The sequence below is a fragment of the Fundulus heteroclitus genome, chromosome 2 (assembly GCF_011125445.2).
Source record: "Fundulus heteroclitus isolate FHET01 chromosome 2, MU-UCD_Fhet_4.1, whole genome shotgun sequence".
NCBI lineage: Eukaryota > Metazoa > Chordata > Actinopteri > Cyprinodontiformes > Fundulidae > Fundulus > Fundulus heteroclitus.
The window spans coordinates 36573459-36599712 of NC_046362.1; the positions used below are offsets into that span (position 1 = coordinate 36573459).

Below are 26254 nucleotides of genomic sequence, written 5' to 3' on the forward strand. Positions count from 1 at the left end.
TATATCCCAGGTTAAGGCTCGTTATGTTGATTTTATTTAATAGCTTCCCAGAGTGGATGTGTGGACGTCATGTCGGCGTAAGCTGCACACTTATTAGATGCATTTGCTAATAAAAGCCTTTGATTGTTATGAAACGTCCGTTAATTTCGACTCTAATGGTTTAATAATTGTCATCCCGTCAACACATCTGATCTCCACGGGTCGATCCTGGATGCGTTTCTGTCCTAAAGCTTCAGGGTCTAATGGGGAAATAGATTTTGGGGCCCCTCAGTCTGGGATAATTGGTTATTATCTGAGATTTATTTCTGAACAAACTGAAGCTCAACACAAAGATAAAATTAAACTGTTGTCATCAGATTGTAGCTATTGGCAACACAAAGTATGAGGATTATTCATTGTCAGGTTCACTTTAAAAAAAAATAAATAAGTGTAATTTCCTTTTAAATCTAAGATTTTAAACAGTTTGAATCACAGTTCACGGCTCTGCGCTCCTAAAACTGAAACAAAGTTAAATAAACGACAGAAACCGGTGAACGCTGAAACAGATTTTAATCAATAATAAAAAGTTAAGATCTGTTAGGAGCCAGGCGTGTCTGGGAGACCCAAAGGGAGGTGCTCGGTTCGCTTATGACTTGGGCCGGCCCTGCCTTAACAAACGCGCTTGTTCCTGCAGAAAGAGAGAGAAGGTGAGTCTGAATGCGGAGCGCTGAGCTCTTCAGGGACTCTGCTGTAGACCTCCCTCCTCCTCCTCCTCCTCTTCCTCCTCCTGCTTTCAGCGGCAGCGGCGGAGGCTCTCAGAGCGGAGAACAGCGCCGCAGCTGCAGGAGGAGAACCCAGAGACCAGGCGTCGGACCGCGGGCTCCTCCTCCTCCTCCTCCTCCTCACCCTGGAGTTCTGGATCTCAGCTGAAACTTGTGAGTCCGGAGGACCAACTTTCGGCTCGGCATGGCGTCTCTGCTCAACTCCGCCTGCGTCGTCCTCTTGCCTGTTGCGCTGCTTCTCAGTGAGTACCGACACATGTTCTGGTTCTGTTCAGAGCGCGGTTTGGGTTCCTTTTTTTTATTTTATTTTATTTTTTTGGGAACTCCGGTACGCTCCGTGTGCGTCCTGCAGACATCTGGACGGTCCGGACCGGTCGGTCGGTTCCGTGCGTCCTGCTGGTGGTTCGCTGCAGCGATCCGAACCGATCTGGACCTTGAAAAGCTGCAGGTGCTTCATGGTTGTTGGTGCAGCAGGACGAGGAGGAGCGCTGCAGCCTCTGGACTGAGCTCTCAAACCCCTTTTGGCTTCTTAAAAGTTGATCCAAGTGATAAATGCATGATTTCAGATGTAACTGCGCACAGCGGGGCAATTAACTAAATAACATGTGCCGCAACTGTCCCGGGCTTTTCTCCCGCAAACTGCGGTGTTCCCCAAATTTGCAGAGTTACGGGAAGCCAAAAGTGCCACAATTCTATATATAAATCAATAACTGCAATTTTTATACCTGAATCAGAATAAAAAATAGCGATTAAATAAATACATTCATTAAAAAGTATAGTTATTACGTTTAAATGGTATATAATTAAATCCCCATTTTCTTTGTTGAAGTCCATAAAATAATCGCTTCCAATGTGGCTCATCAAAGAGATCCCAACACCTGATTGGATAACCTCCAGCTTTTAGCCCCTCCCACTGGCTGGATGACCAATTCAAATAGATTTAGGATGTGCTGCAGCATTTAATGATTAAACAAATACTGACTTCAATATTTTTCCTAAATGCAGTACTTTTATCAAAGAAATGTACTGATATGTTACAGTAAATTATTGCTTCACTTATTCACCAAATAAGTTTCTGGATCAGTGTGCAGCAAATAATGATGTCCTACAGACAAACGGAGGAGAAAACAAGGTTTGCTCTGCAGACGTCTACGGTGAAAACTGCCTGTTTGTGTTGCTGACCATCGTAAAAAAACTCCTGTTTTCTCATAATTCACAAATCTTTTGCTACTTTTGGGTTAATTTATTGCTGATCCCTCGGCTCCCAAACGTCTATCCCGTCATCAACAACCCAAAAGGTTGCCAGATCTTGTGAAATGCTGGAAGAGCTCCAGATTTGTGTCGTGTTTGCGAGGAAATAAGGATTCTCGGATTTCTGATAAGAGACTTTAAACGCAGCTGCCAGCAGCTATCGAGTATTTTAGTAATCGTTGAGTCATCTGTTGAGTGCATGTTTATGCACTCTGCTGAGGGCTTTCACTTCCTTTGCTTCATTGAAATTAAGAATAATAAAAAAATTAATTTGGATTCATACAGAAACTGTTATCTCTATTTTTCTTTATTAGAATTGATTTTATAACAGTCTGACTGAATAATGTTGAATACAAAGTGTTGTCTTGTGCTGGATCCTGTGCTTAGTCTGGACGCATAAACTGATTTCAGCATTTGCAGATGTTGGGGTCACAAATGTGGTTTAAGTGGCTTTTTTCCCCCTTGACTTTGTTTTAAATCACATTTTACTCATTTCCCTTCACTCTATATGGTGATTAGAAAGTTAGTGAGAGATTCTTCAGATTCTAGGAGCATGCCTTGCTTATAAATGTATTTTCTCCAGAAAAAAATATATTTTCTGTGCATATAAACCTCTTTAAACATGCAGTTCAAAGGGTTTGGATGTATTTTGGTTGATGTCATTGCAGCTGACCCAACTCGCAGGTTCTGAAGCCGTTCTGCTCCTGCTCAGAATTTGACATGACTGAAGCTTTGCAATCAGGCTTGGTTATTGTTTATGTGATACATTTGGATATAGAAATAAAATGCATGAATTTAACATGTTTCTAACATGTGGGAAAAACATGTAGAATTGCAAAATGAAGGTTGCAGTGTTTTCTGTGGGGATTTGATACATAAGTGCTGCTCTCGTCTGGTGAAGAAGGGGCTAAAAAAGCTTTAGATGCCTCTGATGTAAGTATGTTTCTAATTGATCTGAAGGTGGCAAGATTAAGTCCCTAAAGCACTTTTCAGTCTTTTTTCATGTTGTTTTTTTTTTCTTCTTCAAAGCTAAGCATTAGGTCTAGTATTTAAATCCTTTAACATGTTCTGTGATTTCTCTATATTGACATTTGGACAGTCGTGTTTATTTGTAAAATCCATCACTGCTGTTTTCCCCCATTAAAAAAAAAAACATAATTTGTATAACCAGGTTTAAACTTTCTCCATGGCAGCTGATAACTTGGCAGCCACTTTATCAGCATTATTTCCATGCGTTGAGACAACTGTGTCGTCGGCGTACAGTTTGAGGTGGTTTGGACGTCTAAGTGGGAGACATCTTTGGTGCTTCCCTTTTTAAGGTTTTCCAGCTAAGTCCCACATCTAGGAGGTCAGACCCAGAAGTTGCTAGATCCATAACTTCCCGCCTCGATTCTGCGGCACACCTTGAGCAGACCTGAACTAAAAAAAAAAAAAAAATTTGTTTCTTTCTGCCCAGAGGAGCAATTCTAACCAGAACTCTTATTATATTTGTGCCACTTGAGTTCAAAAGAATAAAAACGGCTCAACATATTGATTATTGTTGCACTGATTATTTAGTTCTTGGGATTAGATTTGTGACGGATATTGCTGCTCGATGACCAACTGTTGGATAAAAGCCCAAGAAAAGCTGCTAAAGATGCTGAATGTTTGGTGTAATTTCACATGGTGGTGTTGGACATCGTAACGAAGCTTTCTGCCGTCAGAATGTAGCGTAAAAACTGTCCTTGTGAAACGCTGAGCCCTGAAAGCATGGAGTGTGAGAGCTGCAGTGGAGGACTTCCTTGCTACAAACTCATTAGTTTATCTGGTTGAACCTCAAGGTTCCTTTGTAGCTTCAGAGCTTTTATGGAAATATTAAGGTCACCCTTACGTTCTGTGGTAATAAGATCATCAAAGGAGTCAGAAACAGAGTGAAATATTTTTTCAATCTCCCCTTTATATACATCATCATGGACGGGGAATTTTTATTAATTTTATATAAAACGTTCCTTTTTTTTTTTTAGTGTGGACTAATGAAACAACTCATCTTCGATTAAAAACAAATCATCTGGATGCACAATTTTAAACGCGTGAAATAAACAGAGGGTCAATGTTTTACCTACAGTGTCAAATAAATACAGACGCCACTTGGTTAAATGTATCCTAGCAAGTTTTTATAGGCTTCTGGTTGGACATTTTACTCTTTTTTTTTTTATCATAACTGGTTCTGTCTGCTGTCTCAGATCTAGCTTATAGCCACACTCCTGTTTCCACAAAAAGAATTGAGGTTGGAGGATTTTGATTTTTCCATCCGTTCTGCTCAATGCACCATTGCCAGCAAAGCTGTCCCACAGCATGACGCTGCCACCACCATGCGTGACGTTCTTACGTTCAGAAACTGAGCCAACAGCTAAAAAACATCTGCAAATGTTTTGCTAAAAGTGAGAAGAGAAGGAAAATAGGAAATTTATTTTTGGAGTTTTCCCCCAACTCTCAGTATTCAGTTTTAAAACAACAAAAATAATCAACAATGGTCAAACGTCTGTTAAATTTCATTCTGAACTGAGTGCAACTATTTAACTCCCACAAACTGCCTTTTTAGTTCTTGCATTTTACAGTTTTGGGTAAATTCTGAAAAGGATTTTGTAAAACGGAAATCTGAAAATGGGTTTTGGAGACGTCTGACTGGGACGAGACTTTATGTCAGACCCAGAAACCTAAATGTTTTCTGACCCGGGAAGACCTCTGGGCGCGACAATGACTGGAGGAGTTCTTGTAACTCTAGTTTTCTTTCTTTTTTTTTTTCTAATCCAACTTCAATCTGGAACTTAAAATGCTGCATCTTTTTTTTTATTTATTTATTGAAATAAGATGTAGAGAAGTTGCACATCTCTTCTCGTTTTTAGAGAGAGACCTGCAGCCTCTGTAAGCCCGCCGTCAGGGTTGTGCTCATTGATCGGCGTGATGTTCTGCCGCAGATGTCAGAGAAAAGAGGACGTGGATCAGCTTCCCGTGGGACGCTGGCACACTGGGATAAAAGGAGGGAGAAAAACAATTCCCGCCGATGGAGATAAATGATAAATGAATCAAATCTGCCTCCCTCTCCTCGGCAGGGTCTCCGGAGACCCCCCTCTGCCCCGAATACAAGCCTGACCAGGAAACTCTGCCGCCGCCGCTGCTTTCTGTCCAACAATCACTCACACAGTTTGTCAGGAAGCATTTTTCTGTTCGACTTTGTCGCAGGAATCCGTTAATTATCCCCAGGAAGAGAAATCCTTTCAGCCTGAGCTGGAAGCACTCTGTTAAAGCCGAAGCTGTTCAGCGGTTTGAGTCGTTCTCTGAGCGTTTTGTTTCTGAATATTACTGATTCAAGCAGACGTTTATGTTTCAGCTCTGCCCTATAGATCTGGGGAAGCAGCTCTTCAGACGATATTTAGGAGAAAAATACACAAACGCCTTGATTGTGTCCAGAAAGAAATGAAATATATATATTTTTTATATCTTTTATGTTTTGATTATAATTTGCTGCAGCACGACCTCCTAGAATAAAAAAAAAAACACACAATCCTCATTAAAACCAATTTATAAGTCAGTGGAAAAACCGCCTGCCTTCTTCCTTTTCCCATATTTCCGCCCTCGTGTTGCATTTCTCCGCAGTCACTTTCATCCCATAATTTCAAACTTTCATCTTGCCTCCTCTGCTTCTTTCATCATTTCATTTCACTCCTTCTCGCTCATCTTCGTCCTCCATCTGTCCTTTTTCATCGTGGAGTTACCAATATTGATAAATCCATTAAATGTAATATTGGATCATACAAAAAAAATGCAACATCTACAAGCTTGTTGCCCCAAATATATATATTTCTTTTTTTTCATTGCTTGAAATCAGGAGGAAAGAAATTACAATGGATGTTGTTACAGAAAAACTATAAAAAGTCTTATCTTCCTTATACTATCATATCTTGCAAGTTTTGCAAATATATTTGGTAAATCCGATATTAAAATTGAGCAATCACCTCATAAACAACCGAACCTTGTAATGCAGAATGTAGTTGCATGTATCATGTACCTTTTTTAAATCAGCTTTTATTGACCGGGGGCTGATCGGTGGAGAAGTTGGTAGCACTGCTGCCTTGCAGCAGCAACATCCTGGGTTCAAATCCCTGCTGAGCAGTCTTTGTGTTTCAACCTGAACGCACTGCGTGTGTTGCATGTGTAACTCCATGCATGCACCACTGCCGGTCTTGTCGGATGTCTTAAACTACATGCTGGGCCAGAGAGCTTTATATGCACAACAATTTTTATGCACAAATTTAAGAGATTTAACAATCATCGGTGAATTGTAATAATTCATACATTTATTCACAGCTGTGGGAGAAAAAAAACATTAAAGCAATGCCAAAATAGTAAAAACTGAACCATTTTGAATGAAGTCTGTCATGTTTTAAACCTCAGACTTTTAACTTGGTGCTTCTGAAGTGAGAGTGAACATCGTGGTGACGTCCAAAGATCTGTCTGAGGCCTGCAGGAAGAAGACTAGCAGCTATGAGTCTGAGAGCGGATTTAAAAAAAACGTCTTAAAGAAACTGAAATCAGCCGTTCCACAGTGAGGTTCTACAAGTGGAGGTGTAGGTCTAGACGTCGAAGCAAGTTCACCCTGAAAGCAGACCGCAAGATGCTGACAGAAGTCTCCAAAATCCATAAAATGCCATCATGGGACCTACAGCAGGTTCTTCCTATAACGACACAAAAGTTCAGGCCTGCACACCCAGAAAGCGACTGAAACAAGTTGAACTTTGATGGGAAGGAGGAATCCTCTCCTCTAAAATCTGCCAGAGAGAAAGTAGTTCATCTTCTTTGGACAGATGGAGGGCTGCAGGACGGCGGTGAGTCTGCATACAGGCTGGTCTGCAGTCAGAACCACCTGGAGGTGCTACACATTTATACACATTTATACACATTTATACTTAGGGTACAAATCATCCCTTACACACATTTCATGGACGGTAAAGCTTCGTATCCATCCAGTTACTCTTAAAAAGGAGGAAAAGCTGCATTTAACTGTCGTTTTGTTCAATAGCTTAGAGGCAGCTACAATGAAACGCTGACCCCGCTTCAGCAGCAACTCGTATTTAAAAAGTTTTTGTCCTCTTTAACTGTCTCAGATTTTTGTCTCCAGACAGAAGTTCATTCGAACGAGGTTTCCAGAAGCGGCCGCTTGTTCCTTTCAAGGCTGAACAGAACTATATGCAGTTATTAGAAAAATGTGAGCCTTTATGTTTGCTCCAGTCGGTCTAGACGGTTTCCTGCAGCCTTTCAAAGGCCTTTCAGCCAGAAGAGCCTTTATTCAATGGTTATTTTTACTATACATTTTTTTAAATGCAAAAATCCAATCAAAATACACCAATAATATTTCCTTCCACTGTCTAATGTGAACTTTAATGGGTTCTTCTGGCATGTGGCGGCCAAACTGCATGCACATCATAGCTACCGCGTCGTTAGGTGTTGGGATGATTGCAGGAAGGAGTGCATGATGCATCCTACCTGTTTCCTCTCTGCCTTCATCCTTCAGCCGCTTCTTAGACCCCGTTATGCAACATCTTCCTTTTTTTCATCTCCTCCCCCGTCTCTCCTTAAGCGTGCCTCTCATCTGCCTCTAAAACTCCCTGCACCTTTTATAAATGATAGGTGGCTAAACTCAGACACGCTTGAAAGCAAAAAGCTTTACACAAGCTAATATTTCTGTCCCCTTGCGCCTGAATGTTGTAAGTGGTTGATGTGGGTTCGCGGTGCCGTAACTGGAGAAGTTCGGACGTTTATCTGAGTAGTTTCGGTTCTCAGATATCAGTTTAGTAGCAAAAGTTGCGAAAGTCTTTCTCCTACAGTTCACAGCTGCTTTGTAATTTTCGCTCACGGAGCTAAAGGAGAAAAGATATGAAGACTTTGTTGTCCATTGGTTTAAAACTCAGTGGAAATTTGTCAGCAACGCATAAAACAGACCCTAAACACACAAAGAAAGATAAACTGTCCTCTACCAGTATAACCTTCATTAAATGAATTTAATTAAATGTGTGTTGTTGTGCATCTTCCCTTTTCCTGAAGCTCTCCCTTTGTTGTATTTCTGTAGGGAATCATATTGCCTAAATACAGTTATTTTACTTAAATCATATTAGTAATTATTATTATTATTAGGCGCCTGCCATAGCATGTGCAATGAGGAGGCAGTGCTGTGCGAAGCACAGCACTGCATTGGCTGCGGTTAATGCAGCCAATGCAAATGCATGGAGGCACCTATTACTATTCACCTCTAAACGGACTCTATATTAATATTATTCTTTATTATTCCACGATTAATGCGGCCCGAACCGTAGCGTGCACCCCCACGATATAGGTACCAAAACGTGCGGCTCGGTCGGGAATAGTGTGCTACTACTTTTATTGGGGTTTCGAGTTACCATGGCAACGCAATAAGTGATAAACCACCCCCCAAAAAACCCATATTAATCAATGGAGTCGGGTAGAAAGAAAGCCTCAAAAAACCCTCAAAAGGACCATTTTCAAAGCTGTACTGCGTCGCCATGCTTTCACCTATGAACACTGTTTAACTTCCAGTTTGTAGATATGTCTGTGAACTACTCAGAAGTGAAAACGGGATGTGGATATCTTTTATCGTCTCTTCACAGTTACTCCTCAAAGCTCATGTCCAAAAATCAGCGAAATCATCGTTTACAATGAAAGTCAATGACGGAATTCTCCAACCGCTAGAGTGGGCCACTCTAGCTTTTTTAAAGATTTCAATACTTCGAACAACTTGACCTTACTCGCTCAATTTTCCCTCTACGTAGACAAATTATACATCAAAACGTAGGTATTTTTGTCAGGATTCGGGAAAGTGACCCTCATTGGTGTGGCATTTATAGATTTTTCGCAAATCACCTCAGACCGACACAAACCCGAAACCTCCCTCATTCATTTCCTATGGAGCGGTTTTGAAAAATGACATCTAAAAATCCAAAACATCACATGTATTCGCATCGTTGCTACTCCTAAACCGTTTTATGTACAGACATCAGACTTTCACACATGAATGTCCCAACCCTTGTGGCACTCACAAAAAAGGAATTTTGTGGATAACTGTTACGGTTTTTCCGCAGGAACAATTTGTTCGGGAGTAGCGAATGTGCAAAATCCTAAAAACGCTTTGGAGCTGCATTTTTCCACATCAACCACTTTTTTACATCGTCGCTGTGTCTACACCGATTTTTGTACAAACATAAAAATGAGCTTCATGGTCCTCAAAAGCCTGCTGATACTCATGGTGAAAGAATTTTTTTGATATCTCTTATACTTTTTGAGTTATAGCAATTTGTTCGGGACCATTTTCAGAGGATTTCTGAAATTTCATAAAAATGTCCTTTAGATCATAATTTTTTACGCCTTTATTAAACTTTTTCCAGCAAAAACCGATAGCAAGTCTTCTTCCCCTATCCGTTACGAAATAAACACAGAAAGAATTACGTCTCTACTATTTACAGTTCCGGAGAAATCGTGCGTTGTTCGAGGCAAAGTTCTCCATTATAATCCAATAGGCAGACTTGGACACAAAGTGTCTGCACTTCTTTAGACTGGCCCGCTGCAGCTGTGTCAGTGAGTTTCCATGACGACGGAACTCTGAGGGCCAGTGGGAGACGCTCTATTGAGATAGAATGGCAACTTTCGACGCCCGCTGCAGCGGCTGTGATTAATGTAGAAATCTGAAATTCGCACAGTCACTTCCTCTTAACATTTCAAAATTTTCATGTGACTTTCAGCCATGTGTCAGTTTTCTGTGCCATTTTGGATTTTACATGCTTTCCTATTGGGCCTTTGCTTCCAACAGGACCTGGTATGATGCCCAGACACGACCCAATTGGCCAATACAGCACCACCCACATGTGGGAAATGGCACTACTGACCATTTTGGTCAAATGTTGAGTTCTGGACCCAGATGTGGTGAGGCTGAGTTGCTAAAGGAGGCCAATCTGACCCATGAACTTTGGTCACGTTTGGTGACATTAAGTATTGGCACCCCTATTTGAGGCACTTCCCAGTACAGGATTTGGACCAAACTGACAGAGTACACTCACCCGCTGGTACTGAACACAACCATGTTAGCGGCTAACGGTTAGCATGTTGCTAACCGGAAGTAGCTCTAGGAAGGTATCACCAACTTCTGCTTCACAGAGTCTGTTCTTACTTTAGAGAGAAAGCTCCACAAGAAATTTGGGTTACGTCGCATCAAGCATCTCCAAGCTATGAGGTGTCAAACATCCAATGCTTTTCAATGGGGGACCAAACCCCTTATGTTCCCAATGATGCATGCCCATATATGGCGCTACAGTATAGCTCACAGGGAAAGTGCAGGCTTTGAATGCAAGAGGTCGTGGGTTCGAAACCCCGGCGTGGGTGACTAAGATTTTTGTGTTATAATCCCCACAGTGTGTATATTAAAACATGTTTGCTGATCCCATGAAGTATTTTTTTGTACCACCCGCCATTTTGAGTTACCATGGCAACGTTATAAACAACATATTTTCTCCCTATTTGAGGCTCATCCCAGTACAGGATTTTGACCAAACTAACAGAGTACACTCAATCAGTGATACCAAACACAACCATGTTAGCGGCTAACGTTTAGCATGTTGCTAACCGGAAGTAGCTCTAGGAAGCCTGTACAAACTTCTGCTTGACAGATTTGGTGAATTTTAGGATTTTCTCCCTTTTTAGGCACTTCTCAGTACAGGATTTCAACCAAACTAACAGAGTAACATCACCCGGTGATACTGAACACAGCCATGCTAGCGGCTAAACATTAGCATGTTGCTAACTGGAAATAGATTTAGGAAGGTCCTACCAACTGCTGCTTAGCCAGAGTTCTTCTGTCTTTACAGACAGAGAGGGCTGCAGCTGTCAGTGAGTCTCCATGACAACGCTGCTAGCAAGAGGCTCCTAGGAGGTTCATTGACTTAACATGGCACCTTTCAACGGCCGCTGTGAGGGCTGTGAAGACTGTAGGAACCTGAAATTCGCAGTGTTACTTCCTGTTAGTATTTTTGACGGTACGGTACACACCAAGAGGCAGGCGCCTTGCTAAATTTCTTCAGAAATTTTTATAGTTATTATTATTATCATTATTATTATTATTATTCAATTACTGCTTCCTCAAACAGCAGGTGATTTTAATCTTTGCAACACTGGTTTTGTTATTTTTGGCATTTGTCCCTCTTTGCTTTCCTTATTCAGCTCACACCTTAACTTTAGTTTTTTTTCTGCTCTGTGTTGCAGCTTTTAGTCGCCGTTATTCTCTGTAGGTCTTAGTTGCTGCTTTATTTTGAAACCGATGCGGGACGGTTTAGCTCCTGTTTCTGAATTTCTTTATCAGCTTTTGGTTTGAATCTTGATTAATTCTTGTTTATTCGTGTCCTGTTTTGAACTTATTTGTGGTTTTGTGTCTCTGCTTCCCTGGTTCCCGGTGTGTTCTGTCAGCCATTTCCTCCTACTTCCTGTTTTACCTCATAAAATGCTGCTTATTAGACACGTCTGTCCTCTGCAGTAATCCTACCCCCCAGCAGTGGTAACGGGTCAATAGGGGGCGCTAGGGAGTCACCTCCATCGATGTTGCAGGAAAAGGTGTCGGCACAGTCACTGTAAATTACAAAATAAAAAGTAATTATGATGTCCGTTCACTCTTTTAAATCGGCGTTATCTTTCTGTATAAGCCTGTACTCTACGTCTCTGCCTTACAGTCTAAAGGCCCATTCATACCTCACGTAAAATACGGATACGTGTGGAGTGTTTCATACGTTCTAACCGTCGATTTCATCCGTATTTTGACACGAAAATTGGGAGCTTACGATTACGGACGAAACGGATCAATACCACTGGAAAAGGTGGGGGCGCTATTGAGTTTGTAGTACAAAATGTCAACAAAATCACGAAGAAGGTTAGAATTCTGGGCTTTAAACAATGGCGGGACTCGAGGAACGACTTGCGGAGCTTGTCCGCAACTACCCACACATATGATGTGTCGTGTCCGGGGCACAGGGACAAACAAAAAGTTTACTTACGGAGCAAATACAACAAAATCCCGTCTTGGACCGTCGCCATGTTTGACGAATCATTGCCGCCCGGCACTGCCACCTAGAGGAAATATTGGTTATTGCGCACCTCAACGGATGGAGGTATGAAGGATTTAACGGATAGAACGTACGGACAGAAATACGGACGTGTAGGCCAAACGTAGGGTATGAATGGGCCTTAAGGCTTCATCTGAATACCGTTATTGAATAAGGACTGAATGAGCTGAAATGCGTCCGTGGACGCCATGATCAGAGTGTCTGAATAGTGCAGTCAGTGAGGAAGGAGGTAGAAAAGGAGCCGGTATGCTCCCCCCTGCGGCTAGTTTAACCTAGGAACCTCGACACGTCCATTACCGGCGCTGAAGAGCCTTAAAGAATCCCACAATCCTCTGCGTGACATGACGTATGAGCACAGCCCACCTCACAGAAATCAGCAAAGAGATCGCCACACGTTGTAGTTCTTTTTCAGAAGGCTGTAGGCCAGATCTGACCCCCATTGTTCATGTTTCCGTCAAGTAATGACGTCAGAGTCAAAGGCTGCCTGAATTCAGCACAGCGGTCCGAAGCTGCTTTCCTCCACGGTAAAGTTCTGTTGACCCATGAAAGGTGAAGGAACAGCAGCTAGGAGTTATCAGAACGTTTCAGATACAGCCCGTCTCTTTCAGCTTCCATGTGACTTCATGCTGGTCTCTAATTGGTTACCCAACGATTCTCCTCTGGGCGCGGCCCTCTCTGCTCGTGGCCAATCGGCGCTCTTTGTGTCATTCTTCATCCAATCAGAGGAATTCAACATACCTGTCAATCAACGTCACACAACAGCTTAGGCCCAAATGTTCCTCACATATAACAGGTCAGACAACAATGTCAAGGCAGGAGAGAATGGCACAGAATTAAAATTCAGTCATTTATATTTATATTCAGTCAAATATTATGTTAATAGGGTTTCAATGGAGGGCCTTGGACCGGACCGACCAGACTTAAAAACCCAGCAGCAGGCAAGTGACCACGGACGGATTTGTTTGTTTATTGTTCAACGAGTCTTCCCAAACCTTTAGTAATCATCCTGAGGAGCTGATGGTGAAAACACCAGCTGATGCCAGCGGCAGCCTTTGTGAAGCCATATATGGAGTCAGAAAAGCTGTTTATAAATCGAGCTGAAGACAGAAGCTGAACGTGATAAATTAACATAGATTCCCAACACGAGGAACTATGACCATAAATATTTTAACCAGATGTTGGTCTCCATGCCTCTGTCCTCGTGATGAAAGCAGGGCTTTCAGTTCAATTCAATTTTATTTATATAGCGCCAATTCACAACACATATCATCTCAAGGCTCTTTCCAAAGTCAGACTCCATCAGATCCTCCAGGTTGGTGAGAAAGTTTCCTCTCTAAGGAAACCCAGCAGGTTGCATCAAGTCTCTCCAAGCAGACCTTCTATAATACATACCAAAATATGATTTACGGAAAATAAAATAAATCTACAATAACATTTTGAAAAAAGGCAATACCCCCAATATCTTACTCCTATTAATTACATTCACATGATTCATAATGTTTAATCACATTATTCTTAAATATGTTTTGAAACATTATTAATGTTGTACAGTCCATACATCAATCCCAACAAAAGAAATACGATGTTGTTTTACATTTGTTCTTGTTTTTGGTTTTCTAAAAATATTTTATACCCTCTGAGATCATAAGCACCGTCACTGATCAAAAACAGACCCTGAATGTGTTTAAAGTCAACCAAATCTTTACATTTTAATGTTTTTAAATTAACAAAAAGTCGGTTTGTGTTCTCTCTATAATCTGCTTTATTTACAATTTGAACAGCTCTCTTTTGAATTATGAACAATGGGTTTAATTTAGTTTTGTAGGCGTTTCCCCACACCTCAAATATCAGGTGAGGCAAAACTATCCAACAGTACAAGACATGTAATGCTTTTTGATTTAATGTTTTAAACAACTTTGATCTGGTATAGTCAGTATTTATACTTATTTTCTATTGTTACCCCAAGAAATTCTACATCACTTACTCTTGATATCTTTGTCGTTTATTTTCAGTTTTGTGTGCACATTAATAGCAGGATTTGTTAAATTAGTGGAGTGTGTTTAAAAGCTTTTAGTGTCAGAAAACCATCCAGTTCAGGCAGTATGATACTAAAAGCTTAACACATCAATGCCAGGCTGGATGATTAGAGATAACCCTTAAATTCACATTTCTGCACATTTATTGTTTTCACAAACCACAAAAGTTCCTTTTTTATGGGCGATCTTCTCTGCAAAATGGTCTAAATAAAATCCTCCATTGCTTAAAATGAATTCGATATTAGATTGAAGCGAGTGATGAGCGTATCTCCGACAGACATGTAATAGATACTGTCATCAATGAAAAGAAAGTAATCCACAGTTAAAGCGTCCCTGTGGACCAACGGGACAGAAGACGACGATTTGAAATGCGGTTCACGTTAAAACAACACGGAGGTGACGGAGAAAGTTGGAGGACGGCAGCGTTTATCAGGGCTGTCAGGAAAAAAGGCAGACCATCATGGATCACTGACCGCCGCCTCTGGACAATTCAATTTAATGTGATCTGAAGCCGACAAAAGAGGTCCAGCCGAAGCGCTCCACCTCTGGAAAGTTTGACTAAAAGCCGCCGGAGGGCCGCGTAGAAAGACGGGCTCAGGAAACCGAGACGCGGTTAATGCATCAAACTTGCAACTCGGTGAGGAACAAATAGGTTGGAAATGTATTTTCCACTTTGGTTGGAGGTGTAAGGGTTTGGATATGAGGAAATAAACAGAGGCGTGGAGCTGCAGATGATGTTGTTCGTCAGCGAAAATGTAATCGGGCTTCCCTCTGAAGGGCCAGAAAATGAGACGGAGCTTTTAAAGGCAATAAATGTCCAGATTATGTGGCGTCTTTAGATGAGAACGGCCTCATCGGATGGAGGGAGCAGGGCTGCAGCTCAGGTAAAAGCTTTTGCTCACCTTCCTGGTCCAGGCACGATCTCACAGCTCAAAATAAAAATTATTCTGGCCATTTGGTCGCACCTGAATGATTAATGAGGACTAACATGAAGACTTTGATTTCTGTTGTTCAGATGCAATTAGATAATGGAAGATTGTAGTTCTTTAATACAGTATAATGGGCAGGCACTCTATCTATCTATCTATCTATCTATCTATCTATCTATCTATCTATCTATCTATCTATCTATCTATCTATCTATCTATCTATCTATCTATCTATCTATCTATCTATCTATCTATCTATCTATCTATCTATCTATCTATCTATCTATCTATCTATCTATCTATCTATCTATCTATCTATCTATCTATCTATCTATCTATCTATGCAATTAACAGAAATAAAGGTTAGAAAACATCTGAGTGTGATTGATCAATATATCTTTCACCCAATGATGGAGTTACTAAAATTAAGTAACATTTTAATGTATTGAATATGAAGTTTCTAACTGGTTCAAGATAAAATGCACATTTTTTTTTTTTAAACTACACACAGCTCTGTAGTGAAAAGGTGAAAATGTTTGTTCCTTTTCTCCAGCCCTTTTTCCTCCGGTGTTTTCTCTGCTCTGCCACCGCTCAGGCTGGATGAATAAATGTGCATTAAGTGCGTATGTAACGTGACTCAAGGCATCAATAAAACATGTGCGTGCCTCCTCTGATGAACATATATGCGGGTCTGGAGCAGCCCACGCGTCCCCGGGTGTGTGCTCGAACACACGAGTGCCTGTGAGGAGGGTGAAGTGGACGGAGATTAGGTATCTGCAGGGCTTTGAGGCTCGCAGAGGAAAACAGAGAAAGGGATCGACCGCAGCCTCCTCCTGAAACCTTTCACTGGAGATGAACCCAGCTCAGGCCAGGAGAAGAAGAAGAAGAAGCGAAAAGAAAGCCGACGAGAAATTCAAACCAGAGGCTGAAGGTTGGCGAAGGCTCGACTGTCTGCTTCAGTTGTTTACAAAGAAATCTTCCTATAGAGACGCTTAGAAATCTACAGGAAATCACAGAAATGTAAAAGCTTGTGACCTTTATGGAACTTACAGGCTGCGGTCCTCTGCTTTTCGCCTATGGTTCACAAATAAAAACTCCCCGTATTGTGCCTGGCTCAGTTTGAGGCTTTTATTCATTTTCTCCTTGAACTTTTTAAAAGGAAAAAAAACTTTTTTTTTAAGCAAAACAACACATTTGGACTTAATTGGGATTTGATATTCAGTTGAGGAAAGGTGGGCAGGTTGCTGGAGGTGTGGTATCTGTAATGAATGCTGCTGAGGTTTTGCCAGAGGACTTAATCCTGGTGATGGTGATGGAAGAAGACTGATTCTAGGTCTGGTGAACCGGTCCTGGGTCGGTTTGGTCTCTGGTTTTAATCCTGGTGAGAGACCAGATGAAACGGTTCCCTGCCGGGGGCCACCTGATTTTTATCTGCTATCTCAGAGGGTTCACAATGCCGAGCCAGGAGAGAGAAGCCCACAGCATCACGGATCCTCCGCCGTGCTTTTCCACATCCTCATATTTCCCACCAGACCCCAACGGGTCAGTCTCCGTCTCATGTTACATAAAGTCCATCCTCCGTCACACGTACCGCGGAACCGGTAGGGCCGCGGCCCTACCTACTTTTGATGATCAAACATGTAAAATAATATATATAAATAAAATTAAATTATTCAATAGCTATTTTTTCAAATGCACAGTAGTCTATGGCAGCAGCATCATTCTCCAATGAGAAAGCGATAAATCATCCCATCTAAAAATGTATTGGCTGATTGTGTCATGTGATGTAAACAACCTCTGCGCTGCTTATGACCGCTACTTCGTTAGCTTAGTTAGCTTCGTTAGCTTAGTTAGCTTTAAGGCTGTGTCCACTGCAAGTGCTGAGAGGTGTTTCTCGTCCCTCCGTCGTATCAAGACCTATCTGAGATCAACAATGACCCAGAAAAGACTAAATAGCTGGATGTGCGCCCCCACACACAGGGATCTTTTGACCACAGTGGATGCTTTGAGGATAGGACTTCATCCAGCATAATGACAGACGGAGACATTTTTTCGGGAATATTTAGAGCAGGGGTGAGTTTGACTTTTCTTTTTAAAGTATTTTTATTCTGTAAATATTGTGTTAGCTGTAATATAATGATGATTGTAAGTGAAAATAAATCCGGGACATGTGTGCTGGAACGTCAGAAAAAAAGTTAAATAAAAATTCGGTGCCGATTTTATTTATAACATGGCAGACACATTTATCATGCTCAGGGACCACAGCCTATGAGAAAGCAATAAATTCTGGTGTCTAAAAACGGATTGGCTTGTCTTGTGTCATGTGACGCAAATCAGTTGCGTGATCAAGGGGATGCTGGTGTTTTATGTGTATGCGGGCGCGTGCGTATGTGATGGGTAGTGGTATTGGGAGTATTGCCTGATGGGCCCGACCAATTTGAAATGCGTTCCGCGGTCCATGCTCCGTCACTTACCTGCTGCTAGATTTCTAAATCTGATCGCTCCCGTCTTGGCTGTTTTTCCTCCAGTTTATAGATTAAATAACCAGATTTTCTTTTGCTGCACCGTTTTCTCCTTTCTTGACGTCTGACTCTTCTGTTTGCATTCTGATGGACAGTCGGACCGATACGTCCGAGCTGTCAGGGGTGCGGCTTTGAGCGTTAACAACAAAAAAGAACGAGCTGCACACTTAGGAGAAGATTTGATTAACCAACTGGAGACCAGCATGGAGTCACATGGAAGACAAAAGCGTAAGGACATACATACACACTCATTTGTCCAGCTCTCCTCGCCAGTGAAATGTTAGAATTGGGCCTAAACAAAAAGAATAATAAAAATTTAAAGGGGATGCTGAAAAATCAAGTCAGACACATTTTTAGGAGAGAACAGATTTGATCATTTTTATTTAGTAATTTATGTTTATACCTTCTACACCTTTTATCCCTGTAATGTTGACGGAACCTTAGCGCCCCCTACTGACAAGCTGTCACTGATTCCCGCTCCTAAACTCACAGTTTCAACTTAGCGAAACGGCCAATCAACGACTCCTAAAGGGGAAACCTTTTTTTCCTGAATGAGTTAAACAAAATATAAAGTATGCAAAATTATTAAAAATCATGTATATCTGTTGTGCTAATGTTTTTCATGCATCTGGTAATAAAAAAAGAACAACTAATAAATTTAATAAGGCACAGAAAGGGAAGCTCAGATGCAGGCAGAGAGGAAGTCACTCCCATTTACTCTTCTGGGAACTTACAGTTGAACTGGCTAAACATTTGTTTTTGTCCTTATTCAGGCTACTTTCAGATACAAACATCACATAAAAGGTAAATTATTTGTTTCCATGCTGCCACAGAGAAATTGCGCTGCTGGGCATCTGATTTCAGCTCAGGTGAAGGGAGCAAACAGCCACGGCATGGAGTCAGTGACTGAGTCACAGAGTCAGTGGTTCTCCTGTTCTGAGTGCTGCTAGGCTACTGAGTGATGCATTTTATTCACAGCTCATGGCAGGGAGGGCAACTGAGCGCTGGGTTGTTTCTCACATAGGCCTAATACAGCGCTTAGGCTGAAATATCAACATACAGAGCCTTGCAAAGGTATCAAACCTCGTAGCTTTTTTTACCAGCGTTGTTACATTACAACCTGTAGTTTAAATATGTTTAAATATTATATGATGGATCTACACAAAATAGTCTGAGTAGATGGAGTGAAATGAGAATTAAAAAATGAAAAACAGAAAATTGTTATGTTCAGTTGTGTACATCCGCTTTGCTGTGGTGCCGTTGTTCCTCTTAATTCCCTAAGAAATAGTTTTTCTATGTTTGGTAAAGTTTAAGTAAAAAATGCATAGGGTTGGACGATAGAAATCATATTGATCGATATCGATAATTATCAACAAATTAAAAACATTTATTTTAAGTGCAGCCCTGACCAATTTATGCTGTTGCTTAGCAACTTATTTTTAGATAAAGAACAAACACTGAATTTAAACTCAACACTTTTTTTCAACCAACTTTTTACCCAAACTGCAAGTTTTTAAAAAAGAAAAAAAGAACGCGTGCTCTCTGAACTCTCTGTAGGGGGCGGAGCTTGGTTCCAGGGTCTGCGTTGTGATTGGTTGAGAGGATGTAATGATGTAATATTAACCTACATGGCTAGAATGCATAAGGAAGGAAAACTGTTATTCTATTGAACTTTTACTGACCCTTTTTTTTGTATCATCTATAAACGTCTATAGAGCGATATAAATTGTTATTGAATTATCGTCCAGCCTTAAAAATGCATAACAATTTCCTCCTCAGGGCTCCTGGTTGCTAAGGCTACTGTCACAGTGTCGCAACCAAAAACGGACTTTGGCTGCAGAATAACTGCCATAACAGTTAATACAACTTCCTTGTAAATTGGAAATTATGTTGCAATTGTATATTTCCTGACATCAATGATATGTAAGGATTTTAAACCCTTAACAGGAAAAAAAAAAAGCCTGAACATTTTTATACCATTGGAGCAAAATTAATATTCACCTGCAGAATTATGCAAACTCATCTGTTCGGAAATCCACTGATAAAGCAGCACAAAGGGTCCTTCTAATAACAAATGTGTCTGAAATGTAAATGTAGACTGAAGATCTCATGAACATAAGAACTCCTTTTGTGAAATCACTTGGGAACGATTGGTCGGTTCAGAAGCTCGTTTACTTTCCCACTGATTGAAACTGCCCTGAAGGGAGGAACCGTTAATTGGAACATCAACGGGGATGTTTTGCTGCAGGGTGCGTCCTCAGTAACACAGATACAATGTCATCACACTAAAAATTGGTGTCATTTCCTCAAATTATGAATTTGCCCAGAATTTTACTTAAAAATATTACTTTGAGCAGCGATGGTACTCAGAGTCTACAGGCTCTCTTTCTGCTGTCACACCAAAGGCCAGAAAACCGCTCACCAGATCCAGATGAAGCCAAACTGGGGAATTCAATTCAATTTTATTTATATAGTGGCAATTAACAGCAGATGTCATCTCAAGGCTCTTTCCAAAGTCAGACTCCATCAGATCCTCCAGGTTGGTGAGAAAGTTTCCTCTCTAAGGAAACCCAGCAGGTTGCATCAAGTCTCTCCAAGCAGCATTCACTCCTCCTGAAAGAGCGTAGAGCCACAGTGGACAGTCGTCTGCATTGTTGATGGCTTTGCAGCAATCCCTCATACTGAGCATGCATGAAGCCACAGTGGAGAGGAAAACTCCCCTTTAACAGGGAGGAGAACCTCCAGCAGAACCAGAACCAGGCTCAGTGTGAACGCTCATCTGCCTCCACCCACTGGGGCTTAGAGAAGACAGAGCAGAGACACAGAAAGCACAGAAGCTCACATTGACCCAGGAGTACTTTCTATGTTAGAGAAGACAGAGCAGAGACACAGAAAGCACAGAAGCTCACATTGACCCAGGAGTACTTTCTATGTTAGAGAAGACAGAGCAGAGACACAGAAAGCTCAGAAGCTCACATTGACCCAGGAGTACTTTCTATGTTAGAGAAGACAGAGCAGAGACACAGAAAGCACAGAAGCTCACATTGACCCAGGAGTACTTTCTATGTTAGATGGTGATAGAGGATGATCTGCCTCCCCTGATGATGTCACAGCTAACAGAACGCCAGACCAGGTGTACCTTCTATGGAGAGAAAAATGATAGAGAACAAAAAGTTAAAAGCTGGAATAACAACAAACAATGTAGATTGGAGAGCAGTAGGAGAATTCAGCAGAGAGAGAGAAATAGACCCTGATGTCCTCCAGCAGCCTAAGCCTATAGCAGCATAACTATAGAGGTAGCTCAGGGTAACATGAGCCACTCTGACTAGAAGCTTTGTGAAAAGGAAAGTTTTAAGATTAGTCTTAAAAGTAGACGGGGTGTCTGCTTCATGGACCAAAACTGGGAGTTGGTTCCTCAGGAGACGAGCCTGATAGCTAAAACAGAGAAAAACTAAAAGAAAAGGAATGTGTGTAAAAAGCTGAGGATTTCCCAGAATTCAGCAGGTAGCAGTAACTCTCTGTTTCTGACCCAGTCAGTCTCTCTTTACAGTGTTGTGGTTTGGTTCAGTGAGATTTGCAGGTTTTCCTTTCTGCACAGCTCTGTTAGGGTCTCGCCTCACCGCCTCACTGTCTTCAGTCAGGCTGAGGTCTGGGCTTTGACTAGGACATTTTAGCACCTTTCTGTTGTGGAGTTCCTGCTGTGTTCGGCATCATTGTCCTGTTAACGACCCAGTTCGGTCCAAGCTTTGGCCACAGCAACGTGTCCTGGTCCAAAATAAGCCCAGACCATCAGCCTGCCACCGCCGTGCTTAACAGCAAGCATAAGGAGCTGATGTGCCGGAGCTGCTTTTCTCCAAACATGGCTCCGTGCATTTTGGCCAAAAATCTCTTCTTATTATCAATCGAAACGACTTTGATCTGAGAAGTGGAATGAGATGCATAACGTAATTCAGCCTTTTTCCAAATGTTTAACTATCCTCTCACTAACTTTAACATCTATCATCCTAATTTACCATTAAAGCCTGTAGATGAGGATGGAGCTATGAGAGTTTTTAGTTATTTCTGCAGCATTGCGCGGTCGGAGCTTGGGTTGGGGTCGCTGTGATGACCACTCTGACGAGGAAAATCATCTGGAAATGTGCTTCTAACTTGGACAGCCTTGCTTTATTGCCTTTAGTGTTTTGCCTTAACAAAACACGAAGTATAATACAACATATATCATACCCGTATGCTTCAGAGCAAACTAAATAAGAACAAAACTCCAGCTTTTATGGAGATGCTCCCATAATAACGCTGACGTGTGTACGTTTATTTCTACACCTCCCTTCAGTTTGGAACCTGTTGAGTTTCCTTTTTGCACACTTGGAGGTCAGATGATTTTTATACCAGACCACATTTTAAAACACCGCTCAGAGGCGATATTGCTGCTCTGACATAAAATTGCGGGTTTAATTAAAACACTTGCAGCCTCCTGTCTGAGGCCAGCTCATCTTAACACAGTCTCTGGTATGTAATCCTGTTTGTGTCTCCGTTCCCCCGGCGGGCTCAAAGCTCTGCCGGCGATGAGTGTGCGCGTCTCCACGGACGTTACACACACAAACTGATCACTTTGTGTGGGGGTGTGTTCACCCCGCGGGTGTTTTATGTGTCTGGGGAGCGAGGCGCTAACTGTGATAAGTTGCAGCAGCGGCTTCAGGTGTTGGAGTCAATAAAAGCTCATTAACTCAACAGGAGGGTCAGTGGTTCCGTCCACCATAATATACCTCCCACTTTGTCTTCCTCACATGGTGGAGGTGTGTGTGTGTGTGTGTGTGTGTGTGTGTGTGTTGGGTTAATGGTGTCGCACGGTTCATTTCCTCTGACACACACACACAGGAGACGGAGGTTTAGGAAAGAAGACAAACGGCTTGATTTCACTGTGAGATCCAGTCTTAATAAACACAAAGCGTCTTCCAGATGATCACATCTCCGAGGTTCTGGGTCTCAGAAACGTCTTCAGGTTCTCTGGTTATGGTGCCGCGAATTCATTTATCTGGAATAAATCAGGATCATTTTGAGAAAATTATAACATGTTTAGTCACTGCCTGTTCAACCAAGGATCCATTTTAACGTTATTATACTTGTTTTTACATCTTTAAGTGGCCTCGCCCTGCTCCACACCGTTCTCTGAGGTCAGCTGACCTTGTCGGTACCGACAACCAGGTGGGCCGAGGCTGTTCTGTGGCCGATCCTAAATGATCTGCTGTGGTCCCAGAGGCAGGACGGCTTGATGTGGGTTTTATCTCCATGCATTTTATATCCATCCATTTTCAAAAACACACTCACACCTAAGGAGAAGAGAGGCCAATTAATCTAACATTCATGTTTTTAGACTGTGGGAGGAAGCCGGAGTACCCGGAGAGAACCCACGCATGCACAGGGAGAACATGCAGACTCCATGCAGAAAGACCCAGGGTAGGATTTGAATCCAGAACCTTCTTGCTGAAAGGCAACAGTGCCACTGTGCTTAAATTAATCCAATAGGATTAATTTAAGTTTTATTGGAGTTGTCCATGTTTAGCTTTTCTCTGTACAGCCTCTCTGTTAAAGTGCTTTATAGATAAAGTTGGATAGGATTGAACATGGCTGTGCAAAAGTCTTGAGTCATCGCTGGTTTCTGGGTGTTTTTTTTAATTTATTTATTTTACTAATCAGCCATTTTTTTAAGAGGTCTTTATAAATCTTCATGCTTTCTGAAGGTCTGTAGATATGAACAATTGCTGCTTTTTTTGTGAATTTTTCTCCTCTACCTGCCTTTCTGAATAGAGCACAGTGGACATTCATTTTGCTGTTTTTATCGTAGGTCAACTGAGTCGCAATGTTTCACTTATGAGGCGACAGTCCAATGTCTGGCAAAAACACGCTATTTTTTTACTTTAATTTTGGGAAAATCAAGCATTTTCTCTCGAGCAGCTCTCCAGAAACGTCCAGTTTGTTTTCCTTCTCCAGAACGTTGCTTTGTTCTGTGCTTGGTTCCACATTTTCAGCAGGATTTCCGTTAGAGGTTGAACTCACAGTCCGCAGCAGAAGGTGGTGAAAGCAGAAGATGAATGCTCTCTCGTTCTTTGCACGTTAATATAAATTGTACCTTAAGTGCGTCAGATACCCAGAATGAGCTTCCCTTGTGATGTTTCTGGGGTCTGTTCTGGATGTCAGGGGAGGAGCTCCATCATCTGGAGGGGCTTCAGAGTAGAGCTCCTGGTCCTCACTTTGCTGGAGCAGGAACACCTTTGGCTCCTGAGAAGATGACGGATATCTGGCGTCTCCTTCTGGACTCCTGACCTCATGGATGGCTGGAAACTGAAACCATTTCAGCCGGTCGTGCGAAGCTAATTTAACAATTTTGGATCTTTCCCACTTTGCTTCATCCATGCTGTAATTTTCTGGCATTCTCAGTGTTTTGTTAAGCCTGTGCTCATTCCTTGTCCTCCTCGTTGTTGTTGTTTCAGGTGTCTCTGCTGTAATTTCTTCTCGGCTGTCCACATTTCCTCTCCCGTCCTGCCTTTACATGCCGTCTTCCCACTGATCCTTTATTGCTTTACATAACCCCGGCTAACTAAACTGTTTTAAAACTCATCAATCTTTCATTCAGCTCCATTGTGAGCTCACTTTAACAAGCTTTTAGGTTGAATAATGCACCAGCCGATGGTCGATGGTCGGTGTTTTTTTTTCTTTTCTGTTGCAGGTTTGTGAACGCTGGTCTTGTGTGCGCACCGATTAATTTAGGTGGGGTAATATTGTGTGCAGGTGGGTGCTGGGTGCATCTTTAGCAGGCGGTGCAGAGGACAGCCGTGTTTCCCCGGGGGAGGATTTAGGGTTAAGTGCTTTGCTAGAGGCCAGAAGATAAGCGGAAAGCTCCAAATGTAAAGTAGCCAAGCGCGTTTTGTGTTCTGTAAATGCAGGAGTCAGAATTGATCCAGCGGTTTAAGACATAAATCCCAAATTTAAGTAAATTCCCTCATGCTGGATGCCACAACAGCATCTCTGTGGAGTAAATATCTGTTTTTTTTCCTGACGTTTTTCTGTATAAACCATCAAAATCTGCGTAAAACAAAAATCTAAACACAGTCTTGTGACAAATCAGGACCCTGAGAGTTCTTCTAACATTTAGACACATATTTAACTTCAATTTTAATACTAAATAAAAACTAACAATTCTAAGAAATTCAAATATACAAATAAACCATACAAGCTAAAAACCTTTTTTCTAATTTTTTTTGTTAAACATAAAATGCAATTTCTGGCGAAGGACAAATTAATACAAACTGACGTTTATCCCCAATTAAACGGCTAAAATCTCCCGTGTTTCACATCAGGTCCACAGGATGAGAACTCAGCGTTTTTCAAAGATGTCGGTCCTGTTTGGAGTCAGCAGCCGGTTGTTGCTACAGTTAATATGAAAGTTTTTGTCTGTTCAATCAGAGAGGAACATCACAAGTTTACCTTTCATGGGAGGAAACCTTTGTAGGAAAAATCTGAATGTTGGGCTGAAGTTTTCCAGAGAGAACGTAGACGGATATCAGGATAAATGAAAGATGATCAGATTATTGAATACCACAATAGAGAACATGTTTGACATAAGTCAGATGCAGCTTTCCAGAAACAGAACCTCATACTGAGACACCTGGAAGTGGATAGGTGAGGGGCGATATGGACTTTAATCAGGATATATTGTGGCGCTATTGTGATAACGATACAAGTTATGATAAAAGCCTATTTCTAGCTTGTTGCGGCCTTTTTTAGCATGTCAAGCATTGCTCAGTGAACGCAAGTACTGTCTTTAAAATCATATTTATTAATGTGACATATATTAAAACAAAATTTAAATACCTTTCATCTAGTTACATAAAAAGTGTCATTATTTTTATTTTTTCATTATTAAACTGCGCAGAGTAACTGCATTTAGTCAAGTTTATCTGTCGCACATTTCAGCAGCAAGGCAGTTCAAAGTGCTTCACATTAAACAGTAACCAGTACAAACATTAAATTATATCAGGTGAAAACATCAATAAACATAAACATGTTGGTCAGTGTTTCTGTTATTTTGGCTGAAAGCAGCTCTAAACCGGAGGTTTTCAGTATGATTTAAAGGAACTCGGTGTTTCAGCTGATTTTCAGTTTTATGGAAGTTTGTTCCAGATCAGTGGAGCATAGAAGCTGAATGCTGCTTCTCCATGTTTGGTTCTGGTTCTGGTTCTGCAGAGTAGAGCAGAACCAGAAGATCTGAGTGGTCTGGAGGGTTGATGCAGCAACAGGTGTTTAATGTATTTAGGTGCTAAGCCATTCAGTGATTTATAAACTAAAAGAAGTATTTTAAAGTCTATTCTCTGAGCTACAGGGAGCCATGGAAGGACTTCAGAACCGGGTCCATGTTCTCCATCTTCCTGGTTTTAGTGAGAACACGAGCAGCAGCGTTCTGGATCAGCTGCAGCTGATTTTTTTGGGCAGACCTGTGAAATCACAGTTGCAGTATTCGATGTGACTAAAGATAAACGCATGGATGAGTTTCTATTGATCTCATTGGGACATCAGTCCTTTAATCCTGATAATATGAATATATTT

The 26254-nt window shown here is 41.5% G+C and overlaps 1 protein-coding gene across 1 annotated transcript in view; it reads left to right on the forward strand.

Moving 5' to 3' along the window:
* The first annotated feature begins 616 nt into the window (after nt 1-616).
* Nucleotides 617-26254, forward strand: part of nrn1la (neuritin 1-like a) — a 100663-nt gene continuing 75025 nt past the window's right edge. Inside the window, exons 1-2 of the mRNA XM_021316643.2 lie at nt 617-686; nt 777-1003. Of these exons, the coding sequence (XP_021172318.1) occupies nt 946-1003 (58 nt within the window). The 5' untranslated portion in view covers nt 617-686; nt 777-945. The remainder of the gene's footprint in view (nt 687-776; nt 1004-26254) is intronic.